This window comes from Thalassophryne amazonica, chromosome 20, assembly GCF_902500255.1.
Source record: "Thalassophryne amazonica chromosome 20, fThaAma1.1, whole genome shotgun sequence".
NCBI lineage: Eukaryota > Metazoa > Chordata > Actinopteri > Batrachoidiformes > Batrachoididae > Thalassophryne > Thalassophryne amazonica.
The window spans coordinates 47,831,131-47,844,163 of NC_047122.1; the positions used below are offsets into that span (position 1 = coordinate 47,831,131).

Below are 13,033 nucleotides of genomic sequence, written 5' to 3' on the forward strand. Positions count from 1 at the left end.
GAAGACCTTTGCATTTTTGTCGTAACATGATTCTTCCTGGCTTTCACCGTCAGCATTGTTGATCCCCCCCCTTATCATCTGCTTTCTCTGCACCACAGGTCTGGTTTCAGAACCGCAGAGCGAAATGGAGAAAAATGGAGCGCACTCTCATGGCAAAGGTTGATAGAGAGGGTGCAAGTGGATGTAGCAGCAGCCCTCAGCACCACCAGATCACTACCACACTGCCCAGCCTTCCACACAACAGGTCCGTGGCTTTTTTCTGCTAAAATGGTGCAAAGTACTTGATGCCTGTTGGTCAGTGATGGTAGATGTTTGGTGCTTTTTCTCAGTAGGGGAGCTTCTTCCGTCTCTGGTTTAATTGCCACCGAGATGTCCCACGTTGCCCCTGCAGCAGTTTCCTTTCCTGCCATCTCCACTCAGACTCAGTGTTCCTATAGTTCTCTGCTGGCTGGCCTATGCAGTCCAGGTATACAAAGCCACAATGTTCATGTTTTTTGGTTCCTACGGTGCAGGCGGCTGTGATACAGAACATCCACCCTTTTGTAGCAGAGGAATCACACTTTTCTCTAAGATAGTGGCACATTACTCCAAGTTAGACAAACTCACAAACACCTTTATTGGTTGTAATCCATGGACTATGGTCCATGTGCTCCCCCTGACTTGACTTAATATTTTATTTTTCTGAACCCTTCACCTATCTGGGAATGTGAAATGAAGAGGTAACAGTGAATAAAAGGGATAAATAGGGTATTCTGACTCTATTTTAGGGGGTACCCTAACAAAGACAAGCGTCAACTGATAGTGACCCAATTTTTCACTGTGTAAGTGCATATATACAGTAGTGTTCAGAATAATAGTAGTGCTGTGTGACTAAAAAGATTAATCCAGGTTTTGAGTATATTTCTTATTGTTACATGGGAAACAAGGTACCAGTAGATTCTCACAAAACCAACAAGACCAAGCATTCATGATATGCACACTCTTAAGGCTATGAAATTGGGCTATTAGTAAAAATAAGTAGAAAAAGGGGTGTTCACAATAATAGTAGCATCTGCTGTTGACGCTACAAACTCAAAATTATTATGTTCATACTGCTTTTTTAGTAATCCTGTGAATCACTAAACTAGTATTTAGTTGTATAACCACAGTTTTTCATGATTTCTTCACATCTGCGAGACATTAATTTTGTTGGTTTGAAACCAAGATTTTGCTCGTTTACTAGTGTGCTTGGGGTCATTGTCTTGTTGAAACACCCATTTTAAGGGTATGTCCTCTTCAGCATAAGGCAACATGACCGCTTCAAGTATTTTGACATATCCAAACTGATCCATGATACCTGGTATGCGATATATAGGCCCAACACCATAGTAGGAGAAACATGCCCATATCATGATGCTTGCATCACCATGCTTCACTGTCTTCACTGTAAACTGTGGCTTGAATTGAGAGTTTGGGAGTCGTCTCACAAACTGTCTGCGGCCCTTGGACCCAAAAAGAACAATTTTACTCTCATCAGTCCACAAAATATTCCTCCATTTCTCTTTAGGCCAGTTGATTCATTCTTTGGCAAATTGTAACCTCTTCTGCACATGTCTTTTATTTAACAGAGGGACTTTGCGGGGGATTCTTGCAAATACATTAGCTTCACACAGGCATCTTCTAACTGTCACAGCACTTACAGGTAACTCCAGACTGTCTTTGATCATCCTGGAGCTGATCAATGGGTGAGCCTTTGCCATTATGGTTATTCTTCTATCCATTTTGATGGTTGTTTTCCGTTTTCTTCCACACGTCTCTGTTTTTTTTTTTGTCCAGTTTAAAGCATTGGAGATCATTGTAGATGAACAGCCTATAATTTTTTGCACCTGCGTATAAGTTTTCCCCTCTCCAATCAACTTTTTAATCAAACTACGCTGTTCTTCTGAACAATGTCTTGAACGTCTCATTTTCCTCAGGCTTTCAAAGAGAAAAGCATGTTCAACAGGTGCTGGCTTCATCCTTAAATAGGGGACACCTGATTCACACCTGTTTCTTCCACAAAATTGACAAACTCACTGACTGAATGCCACACTACTATTATTGTGAACACCCCCTTTTCTACTTTTTTTTTTTACTAATAGCCCGATTTCATAGCCTTAAGAGTGTGCATATCATGCATGCTTGGTCTTGTTGGATTTGTGAGAATCTACTGAATCTACTGGTACCTTGTTTCCCATGTAACAATAACAAATATACTCAAAACCTGGATTAATCTTTTTACTCACATAGCACTATTATTCTGAACACTAGTGTGTGTGTGTGTGTGTATGTATATATATATATATATATATATATATATATATATATATATATATATATATATATATATGAGAGGTGGAGATGCATGCAACACCAAGCACCTCCACATGGGATGTACCATCCACAGATAGACGAAGTCATAAAGTGGCTAGAAAACCAGATCCATAGAGGCATGAATCTACCACATCCGACAGGACCCAAGTTACAGGCTGTGCAAATGTGCCCCAGAGACAGTCCAGCACATAGTAGCAGGATGCAAGCTGGGACAGCGTACACTGAGAGGCAGTGTCAAGAATCGTGTTCAGTAACATCTGTGCCAAATACAGATTAGAAGTCCCCAAGTCCTGATGGGATACACCACAAAAGGTGGTTGAGAACAACAGGACTAATTTTCCTGTGGGACTTCAAATTCCAGACAGACAAGCAGCTGCTGGCCAACCAACTAGACACAGTGGTGGTTGACAAGGGAAAGAAGACCGCAGTTGTGATTGATGTGGCAATCTCAGCTGACAGCAACATCAGAAAGAAGGAGCACGAGAAAATAGAGAAGTACCAAGGGCTGAAGGAGCAATTGGAGCAGATGTGGAAGGTAAAGTCCAGTGGTTCCAGTGGTAATGGGAGCACTCTGAGTTAATTGGAGGAGTGGCTCCAGCAGATTCCAGGCACATCATCAGAGGTCTCTGTCCAGAAGAATACAACCCTGGGAACAGCTAAGATAACTGCCTCACAGCAAGAAGGTCCAGGGATCACTGTGGAGTTTGCATGTTCTTCACGTGATCGTGTGGGTTCCCTCCGGGTGCTCCGGCTGCCTTGCACTTCCAAAGACATAAGGATTAAGTGAATTGGAGACTCTGAATTTGCTGCTTTGACATTTCTCATAATCCTTCTGCACTGCCCAGAATGCACCGCGTCACCAGCAGAGTTCCGGCGTTTCAAAGCCATGTAAACAATGGCTAGCGAGGATGTGGATGGCGTCAAGTTCACAAGTGATTATGATGATGACACATTCTCTCAAGTTGAGTGGGTTATCTAGAGGAGGTGTAGCACCTGTGATGAACTTCTGCTGTGCCCTGATGTCTTGTTGTCCACACTTCACGAGGTGTGTTTTACATTGCGCCCTAAACCGGAACTCTGCTGAAACTGACCTCTCGCATAAGTCACAGAACGCAAGACAGTGCGAGATTCACAAATGCGAAACAGCGAATTGTGGTGTGACTGGGAATATGTTTGTCTGTCGTGGCCCAGCAATAAGACTGGCGTCCTGTCAAGGACATACCACGCCTCACACCCTATGACTGCTGGGATAGGCTTCAGCCCCATGCCATCCTTAATTATAATAAGCAGTTATAGAAAATTAATAAAGAAACTGTTGGAGATTATGCAAAAATTGCATCACCAAAAGGATAAATGTTCAGGCCGGCATACTTAAGGCCAATATCTATCCATCTCCTGCACATAATACATGCATATGTATGCCTGTACGTGTGTGCATGCACACACACAAACCACTCCTGAATTTCAAATGCCTCAAAGGGTCATACTTTGCAAAATAAATGCAGATGTTAAACTTCATAGTACAACAGTTTTACGAGTGTGTGTGTGTGTTGAAACTCCCCTGATAGAAGCAAAATGTGAGCCTGAAATCGCTTGTTTTAGCCTTCTGAGACAAATTTAATGAAAGTTCATATCTGAGCTCTTGTTTGCTGTATGAGACGGGACCAACTTGGGGTCAGGTCTTACCAGCACGGCCCACACAGTCTGTGGGGGAGAGGGGGTGTTGCAAACTGCAACAGATGTTTGCTTGGCCTTTTAAACATTGTTGCAATCTCTGCATTATGGATTTCTATGCCCAAGACTTTTTGCTCGGTGGTGTGTGTCGAGATTTAAGGACATCATCCTGACTTGAAGAAAATGCAAACAAAAAAATATCAGTAAAATAACATGGAAATCTGTTTAATCTCAGCTGTGTGTTTCTTCTTCAAGGTCAGTCCAGATCGAGAGATGGAGCTCAACAAATGTTTTCATCTCATGCGGGATTGGCAGAGCATCAACCCCGACCCATGCGCAGCCCTCCCCCAGTACGGCGAGCCAGCCTCCCCCTTTTCACTACAGCCTACAATCCTGTCAACCCCATGCCACCTCTCTTCACCACCCCAGCCCACACCCCACCTCTGTTTCTGGATACTTTGGAGGGCAGCTCCTGTTTGGCTCACTGTGACACCCAATCTCTGCAGACCGACAGCAGGTTAGTGCCGCTCACAGAAGACTGTCACATGAATATTAGCGGCCATCTGAACAGGAACAAAGCACAAGAAGTGACAGCAGCGCGTAGCAGCCATTCTAGGAAATATGGACATAATGACGGCTCAAGTGACGCATGTAACCTTATCTTTAGCTGGAAGGCAGAATTTGATGTCATAAAGACTTTATATGCAGCTATGTTTGGCAACAACACTTAACCCTCAAGCGACCAAGCTATTTTAGCAGCTAATATGGTAGGATAATTATCGCATCAAATATAGAAGAACCGGTGACTAGCAAATACTCTAACACAAATAACGAACCCATTAGGTATCCTTTGTGACATTCTCACTCTGGGCATCAAGAATCACTCAATACTTGTGCAGCTGTAAATCTGGCTATTCCAGGCCTGTTGGCTGTGCTTACCTGCAAAACAGTAAAATATAATGATTAGAGTTGACAAATTACAATACCATCTGAAGCTATAATTTTGAAAATCTCATCGATCTTCCCGGGGGGTCATAAATGACCCTGCACAAGTTTGGATACTTTCCACACAGATCTGCCAATTCTTGCAAAATTCTATGAACAAATGCAGGACAAATAGATGGTAGGAAACTTATTTCCAATTAAAATGAGAAAATTTGTGCACAAAAATTTATGCCCGGGGTCATAAATGACCCCATGTGGTTGCTTGAGGGTTAAAAAATAAAAACCTAAATGTGCAGCAAGAAGAAAAGTAAACGGCAATACAGAAATTACTGGATGTCCAGGTTTGGGGGCTAACTACTATTATTGGTGGACATTATCTTGAAATCTTGTTTGACAGGCTGTCTTAGGGGAAACATTCCTGTTAGCATATGCATACATGCTAACCATGGATTGCGATAACTACTAGCAGCATCTAACTCCACACAGAAAGAGCGGGAAGTAATCCCACAACCTTCTTGCTGTGAGGCAACAGTGCTAACCACTAAGTTACCCCTTGCATACTCACCTTGTTAGCATTTTATTTAAGTCTGTCCAACAGCAGTCAAATCCACAAAGCTAGCATAACAATGGAAGGCATAACTAGTGGTTTTCCTTAAACCGGGAAAATCTTGTAACTTCTGGAAAACCTTCATTACTGTATTATACAATCCTGATTCATCTGAAACATTAGAAGGTAACGGCTAAATTACAGTGAAATCACTCGACATATGAGTGTGTAACCATGCCAGTCTGGCTGGAAGACTGCTTAGAAATACGCCACAGGCTTCACACGTTACAAGTCTCAAAGTTGTTTCCCATGTGCAGTTGAGCACTTGGTGTGGCAGCATCCTGACATTGATGTGGGTGAATGTGAGGCATCACTGTAAAGCGTTTGAGCACATGTTTGCTCTGTAAATGCAGTCTATATACAGTTGGGAGTTCCGCCAGGAAGGGCATCCGCTGTAAAAGAAGTAAGTCCCTTCGGCTGTTCCCTTGTTATGGGGTCGCCATAGCAGATCCGAAGTGGATCTGCACGTTGATTTTGGCACAAGTTTTACGCCGGATGCCCTTCCTGCTGCAACTCCATATTGCATGGAGAATGGGCGGGGGTGGGTTTTGAACCGGGAATCAAGTACACTTAACCAATTGGCCAACTTGTGCCAAATTCAAAAGTAATTCTCTACTGGATCAGCTGTGGGAACCGTGATCACTGGGAGCAGCTGAAAGCAAATATCTTAATTTAATTAATGGTTGAGCAACATGGACAAGCAACATATTTTTTGCAGATATGTCAAAGAATCTATGCAAGGTGTGTGTGTATTTGTTTCTTTAGTTCTCTATTTGACTTTGGGGAGAAGCTTGACTACCTCACAGCTAACCAGCACAACGCTCTTTCATACCAACTCCACACCACCTACCCCAGCGGCCAGTCGCAGCACAAACTCCAAGCATCACTTCCCCACATGACCTACCTCACCCCTTCCCCCTACCTCACCCCTAACCCTCCAGATTGCAACTCAACCTCATACCTGACCTTTGGCCCTGGAGGGGGCTCCACAGGGGTGGTGACCTATTCCACTGGAGGCCACACCCACTTCCAGTCACAGAAAGCAGGCCAAATCCTGCTGCAGCCTGTTGGGCACCATGGTGAGTGACAGGGATGAGTTATCCAATTCACTGCAGTGGGGGAGTGGGTAGAGTCTGTGTTACGTAGTTGGTATAGCCTCCATCTTTTTTTTTTTATCCACATCTTTATCCAGGTGGGATTTCAGCATACCAGTCTTTCCTGTGGGGTAACATGTACAGCCAGCAGGCGGCGCATCAGCGCAGCCACTCCTCAACTTACTCAGGCAGCTCTCAAGACCTCCAGCAGCCCTCCACCGCCGCCACCCTGCCTCCCACTTCATTCTTCCCTCGACGGGACCATTTATCCTCTCACGCAAACTCACACACCCAGATTCACGCAACCGCCACAACCAGCAGCACCTCCACTGTCCTCCCACCCATATCCACCCTGCGGGCCTCTCACCTCAAAGCCGAGAGCACCCCGCCCAAGATTGCACCTCTGCTGCCTCCTGAAATCAGCTCTGCTTCTCCACACAGCTCTACAGCTCCATCTTGTGAGAAGATTGAGTATGACAGCCCCCGACAGGTCCACAGCCACTTCCACTGTGACTTCTCCCCCATACACTTTTGATATAAATGTTTGTGTGTGAGAGACACTTAATTGTGTGAATATGTATGTATTTTCTAGCTGTATATAAGAGTGAGGATGTTTTTCCAGTTCTGGTTTGAGCAGGTTTGATTGGGCTGCAATAAATGCTCATTGCTCTGTTCTTTAAATCTGCATTTAACCTTCTGTGTTAGCTATTTTTAAAATTGATTTAATAATTTTAAAACGGATGCCACCCGAGAGTAATGGTTCTGTTATGACCCGTATTGGCAGTTTTCTCTCCATTGCCCCTTTGTGGAAGGATGACAGATGAGCATGAAGTTGGTGGAGGAGAATAAGCACAGAGATTTTTCACAGTCACTGAGAACATCCCAAATGTATAATCTGTGTTGCCATCTGCTGTGGTCAGACTCTTACCGAAATTAACATACTGTTTATTCTTAGAGTGCAAGTCAGTTTCAGGGGTTTGTGGAAGCCAAATTCTAATGCACAACTCAGAAAGAGCTGAAGGCATTTTCCCAGAATGACAGATGACATTTGGGACAAACATGTCACAAAGTTTCCCCCCTTTTTTGTAACTTGATTTAATATTCCTGGCTTGTACTCACGCCGTATGTAAAGTGAAGCTCGGAAAAAATGTAAGCAAGAGGGGAAACCAGAAAGGAGGAGGTGGCAGTGAGCAGGGGAGCAGATGAAGGGAGGAGGGAGAGGGAGAGGGAGTGAAGCAGTATGCTGGCCTGGGAACAAGGGAGGAGAGCCGAGATGAGCTGTTGCTATGGGAGGAGAAGAGGATGATGGGTAGAGTTTGCCAGTAGGCGTGGGAGGGAGAAGAAGATGGGGATGAAGGAGTGTGTTTGTAGTAGCGAGTTCTGGGCTGAACAGAACTGTTGGTTATGTAACTGCTGTATTTGGGTTTTTAATGAAGCTCTCTTCCTGCCCACTGGATACGGAGCTGTTACTGTTGGCGAGCGCGCTCCAGCATAAACACACAACTACATGCATATATAAACAATTTGCAGTGCAGGAATGTTTAAAACACTGTTGCATGAAGGTGCTTGCACAGGTACAAATGCACTGCAGGAATTAATCCTGGAGTGGACTCTGGAATTTCAGTTTTATTCTGTGCACAGAAGCAGCTTCTCACTCTGTACAGTGCATCCAGAAAGTATTCACAGTGCTGCAATTTTCCACATTTTATATTACAACCTTATTCCAAAATGGAGTAAATTTATGTTATCCCTCCAAATTGTACCAACAACACCCCATAATGACAATGAAAGATTTTTTTTTTTGCAAATTTATTTAAAATAAAAACTAAGAAATCACATGCATACAAGTATTCACACCCTTTGCTCAATACTTTGTTGATGCACCTTTGCCAGCAATTACAGCTTCAAGTCTTCTTGAATATGATGCCACAAGTTTGGTGCACCTATTTTTGGCCAGTTTTGCCCATTCCTCTTTGCAGCACCTCAAGCTCCATCAGGTTGGATGTGGAGGGTTGTGCACAGCCATTTTCAGATCTCTCCAGAGATGTTCAATCAGATTCAGGTCTGGGCTCTGACTGGACCACTCAAGGACATTCACAGAGTTGTCCTGAAGCTACACCTTTGATATTTTGGCTGTGTATTTAGGGTCAATGTCCTGAAAAATGAATTGTCACCCCAGCCTGAGGTCAAAAGGACTCGGGTGCAGGTTTTCATCCTGGAAGTCTCTGTACATTGCTCCTCCAAACATGACGCCTGACATTCAAGCCAAAGGGTCCGATCTTTGTCTCATCAAACCAGAGAAGTTTGTTTCTTATGGTCTGAGATTCTTCCAGGTGACTTGCAAACTCCAGGAGTGGCTTCCGTGTGGCCATTCTACCATTCAGGCCTGATTGGTGGATTGCTTCTTCTTTCTGGAAAGTTCTCATCTCTCCGCAGAGGAATGCTGGAGCTCTGACAACGTGACCATCGGGTTGTTGGTCACCTCCCTGACTAAGGTCCTTCTCTCCCGAACACTCAGTTTAGATGGGCGGCCAGCTCTAGGAAGAGTCCTGGTCGATCCGAACCTCTCCCATTTATGGATGATGGAGGCCACTGTGCTCATTGGGACCGTCAAAGCAGCAGAAATGTTTCTGTACCTTTCCCCAGATTTTTGCCTCGAGACAATCCTGTCTCAGAGGTACTCTGACATGCACTGTCAACTGTGGGACCTTATATGTAGACAGGTGTGTGCCTTTCCAAATCACATCCAATCAACTGAATGTACCCCAGGTGGACTCCAGTTAAGTTGTAGAAACTTCTCAAGGATGATCAGTGGAAACAGGATGCACCTGAGCTCAATTTTGAGCTTCATGGCAAAGTGTTAATTCTTATGTGCATGTGATCTCATAGTTTTTTTTTTTTTTTTAGTTTTAATAAATTTGCAAAAATCTCAACAATGCATTTTTTTACATTGTCATTATGGGGTATTGTGTGTAGAATTTTGAGGAAAAAGTAAAGTGCTATGAATACTTTCTGGATGCACCGTAACCGTCTATGTAACACAACTTGTGTCGAGTTGATGTTCATTCTCTGTTTTCATATTCATCACTCGGTGAGCGTGCACAAGTGACTGAGGAGGGTTTCATGTGGGTTTAAGTTGGTAATTAATTTTTCCGTAACTTCCCCAGTGTGAACAGAGAGCACTCACAGCATAGCTGGAGGGCATGAGCGTGTACATGCAGCGTACTTCTGTGCAAACGCAAGCACGTGTGTGAGCACAGGTACGAGATGCTTCAGTCCAACTCTGTCCCAGAGTGTCAATATTTGTTCAGTATTCTGAGATTTGAAGAATGGGAACTTGTTCCAATATTTATGGATGTGGTCAAACTCAAAATCCTCGCAGTCTTTCCAAATCCAGCGACACTATGTGTGCTCAGAGACAGAATTATGTTAAAAGAAACCTCACACCTCTTGGATACAGTTGGGGTATAGTGTTTATTGATAGAAGCTGACAGTTTATTGAAATGCTTGATGAAGGTAATCCTACTTGTGCAACAAAGCTGCAACAGTTTGCAGCTACATTTGCTTTGCTGATTGAAATGACTTTTAATTTATTTAGAAAGGATCCGGTTAAGACTTGAGTTGGGATAGGCAGAAGAGAGAGAACAGCTTTTAAAAATATAAAGATTTGTCATTTCAAATATGTTTATAAAAGCAAAATGGGGATTTGGTTTGGTACAGAAATGAAAAAGTCCTTTAAAACCACATTTACAGTAAATATACTCACTAAAAAATACCCCTTGGTGTGCAGTGTGGGTGAGATGGAGAGATTTATTGGTTTTGCACTTGTTTCCATTTACTCTTTGGTTTTGGCAGTACTATTGTGATGAATGTACTCAGGATGGAGGTTCCTGATGTGGTTTTTCCTACCGGCACACCAGAAGAAACTTACAGGAACTTTTCCCTTTTCAGTAAATAAGAAAACATGTTTGGTCTTAATATTAGATCGTTGTTTGCCTTTCTGATGTATTTTGATTTTATAGAGCAAAGATAGAAAATAAGAGTGAAATGCTAGCTTTCTGGTTGTGTTACGTTGAGTGCACTGATTTGTGAGTGTAAATTGCAATAGTGAATGGTGACTGTAGGAAAACACTTTATGTTCATGTTGGGGGAAAAAAACTTCTGGACATAGATAATGTTATTGTACAGTACTGTGCAAAAGTTTAACACTTTTTAAAAAAAATAATAGCTACTAAATATATAATATTTATACATTAGTTTAAAAAATACAGAATTTCCTTTTGGTGTGCTCCTGCAGTGTTTTTTTTTTTAAATAAGAAAACTAGGTTGTGTTGAATTTTATGATTATTTTGTCACCAAGTGATTAGACCATTAGCTACTCCCCGTGTTGTAATGTACCAGGCAGTATGTTTTGCAGGGGTTTTTATTTATTTATTTATTTATTATTTTTTTTTAAGGACAGTTGTGAATAACTGATTATTTGAATATATTTCTTTGAAGAGGAAAGCAAATTTTGATTGATTTTTGTTGGAAAAGTAATGTTTTGGACATTTCAGCTTTGATTTTCAGTTACCACAGTGATGAATAAATAATATGTACACACAAATTTCATGGTCCCTAAAATTTTTGCACAGCACTTTACATTGTAGGCTGAATAAGTGTTGTAGCTGGTGTTTGAGCATATTCCAAGGTGTAGACAGTTCATTTTTCGTACTGCTGTGTCTCTATCTACAAATAATAGAATTAACGTGTATAGAATTGCGGGGCTCTGATACGAAGCAAATAAATATATAAAAATTTGATGTGTGCTACTTAACCCAATGAAAACACTGCCATATAGGTTTGATCTAGTCTGGGAGCATGCCCTGGTGCCATCCATCACTGCATCTACCACATGATGGAACTGCATTATGTGCTGGTTGACAACCACCCAGGTAGGCCACTGGTCCATTTCTATCTCCCGAAAGGAGCCATCTACCTGCTGCAGCCAGGTGAAACGTACAGGTGTCCCCTTTAACTTTTCCATTTGCTGAGGGGGCATCAGCTTTGACATGTTTCCCATGTTGCATGTTTCTCTATGCATGAACCACCACAAAGGTGCCTGAGTGTTGAAGACTCCAGTGGCTGGAGGTCAAGGGGGCACCCAGGTTTTACCTGGCTGCAGTAGATAGATTATTTTCGAGATGTAGGATTGGACCAGTTGTCTGCCTGGGTGTTTGGCATTCAGGACCCAAGGCAGTTCTGTGATGTCGTGGATGCCATGAAGCACACCAGTGCATCCTCCTAGAATTGACTTGGGGTCCGCAACACTGTGGTACCTGCATGCTGGATCATGCCCAGAGAGGTGTACCACATGACCCAAATGTCATAGCTGATGTTCTTTCACATTGCAAGTGATACGGACCCTAAGTAATGGTTCATTTGACACAAAACAACTCAGAGTAACTTATAAAATGTGACAGAACAGCAAAGCAAAACCAGAGCTAAAACGTGACTCATGACAAGTAGGTGATATAGGTTTATTCTTTATCCATTGCTGTCAAACATCACTTTCAATATACTGGTCACAAAAAAGCCCAGTAAATGTTCTCCTTCATGAGAAGATATACAAAAAAATCTGCTTTTTTTTTATCACCTACAGATCTTTGAATTGCTAGCTCATCAAACATCATGCTAGGTTTGTAGATGTTAGCTAGCAGTCTCCAAAATGGACTCTTCTGATTGACTGAAATAAAATTATTAATGTCTGTGTGACAAACAGTTAAGAGATGAATGCCAAAATGTGGCTCATCAATGAGAGTATTTTACAGAGTTCATGAAGGTAAAACTCCTCCAGCTAGCTAGCTACCTGTTCATGTTTGTGTCCGGCCTGCTGTGCTGAACGATGAATATTTGTGCATCGTGTCTTCTGTTAATTCCATTCAGAGATGACCCGTAGTACAACAACAATCTTTCATCTCTGCTTCACCCATCCTGTAACACGCACACACACTGTTGATTCTGCACCGTGTTCAGTAGGAAATGTGTGTGCAAACGTACGGTATGGCCTCCTCTGCTCCTCCTAGACGACCCCCTCAATCGCGGCTTGTTCGGGTTGTGTGTGTGCATGAAAGCAAGAGGGTGTAGAGGAATGTAGGCCGGAGTGTGTGCGTGGAAAAGGGAAAGAGGGGTCTCTGTTTGGTGCGTTTGTGGGTGCTATAAAGAGAAGAATGATGTGAGTTTATTGATGAAAGTGCTTTTCCTCTTGCGTTTACACCTCTGGGGCCCGCTGCTACCGGACGGCAAAGACAAGCACAACGGAAAAACAGGCGGGAAGGGAAGTGAAAAAGAGGACGTTTTGGTTGGACTGAAGTCAGAATTT

The 13,033-nt window shown here is 42.9% G+C and overlaps 2 protein-coding genes across 2 annotated transcripts in view; both read left to right on the plus strand.

Annotated features, from left to right (window-relative positions):
* Positions 1-13,033, plus strand: part of matn1 (matrilin 1) — a 29,430-nt gene that overhangs the window by 9,162 nt on the left and 7,235 nt on the right. The window lies entirely within an intron of this gene.
* LOC117502215 lies at positions 6,377-7,237 on the plus strand. Its single transcript, XM_034161248.1, has 2 exons — positions 6,377-6,657; positions 6,771-7,237. Exons 1-2 carry the CDS (start codon positions 6,474-6,476, stop codon positions 7,205-7,207), a joined length of 621 nt encoding a protein of 206 aa, XP_034017139.1. The 5' UTR covers positions 6,377-6,473; the 3' UTR covers positions 7,208-7,237.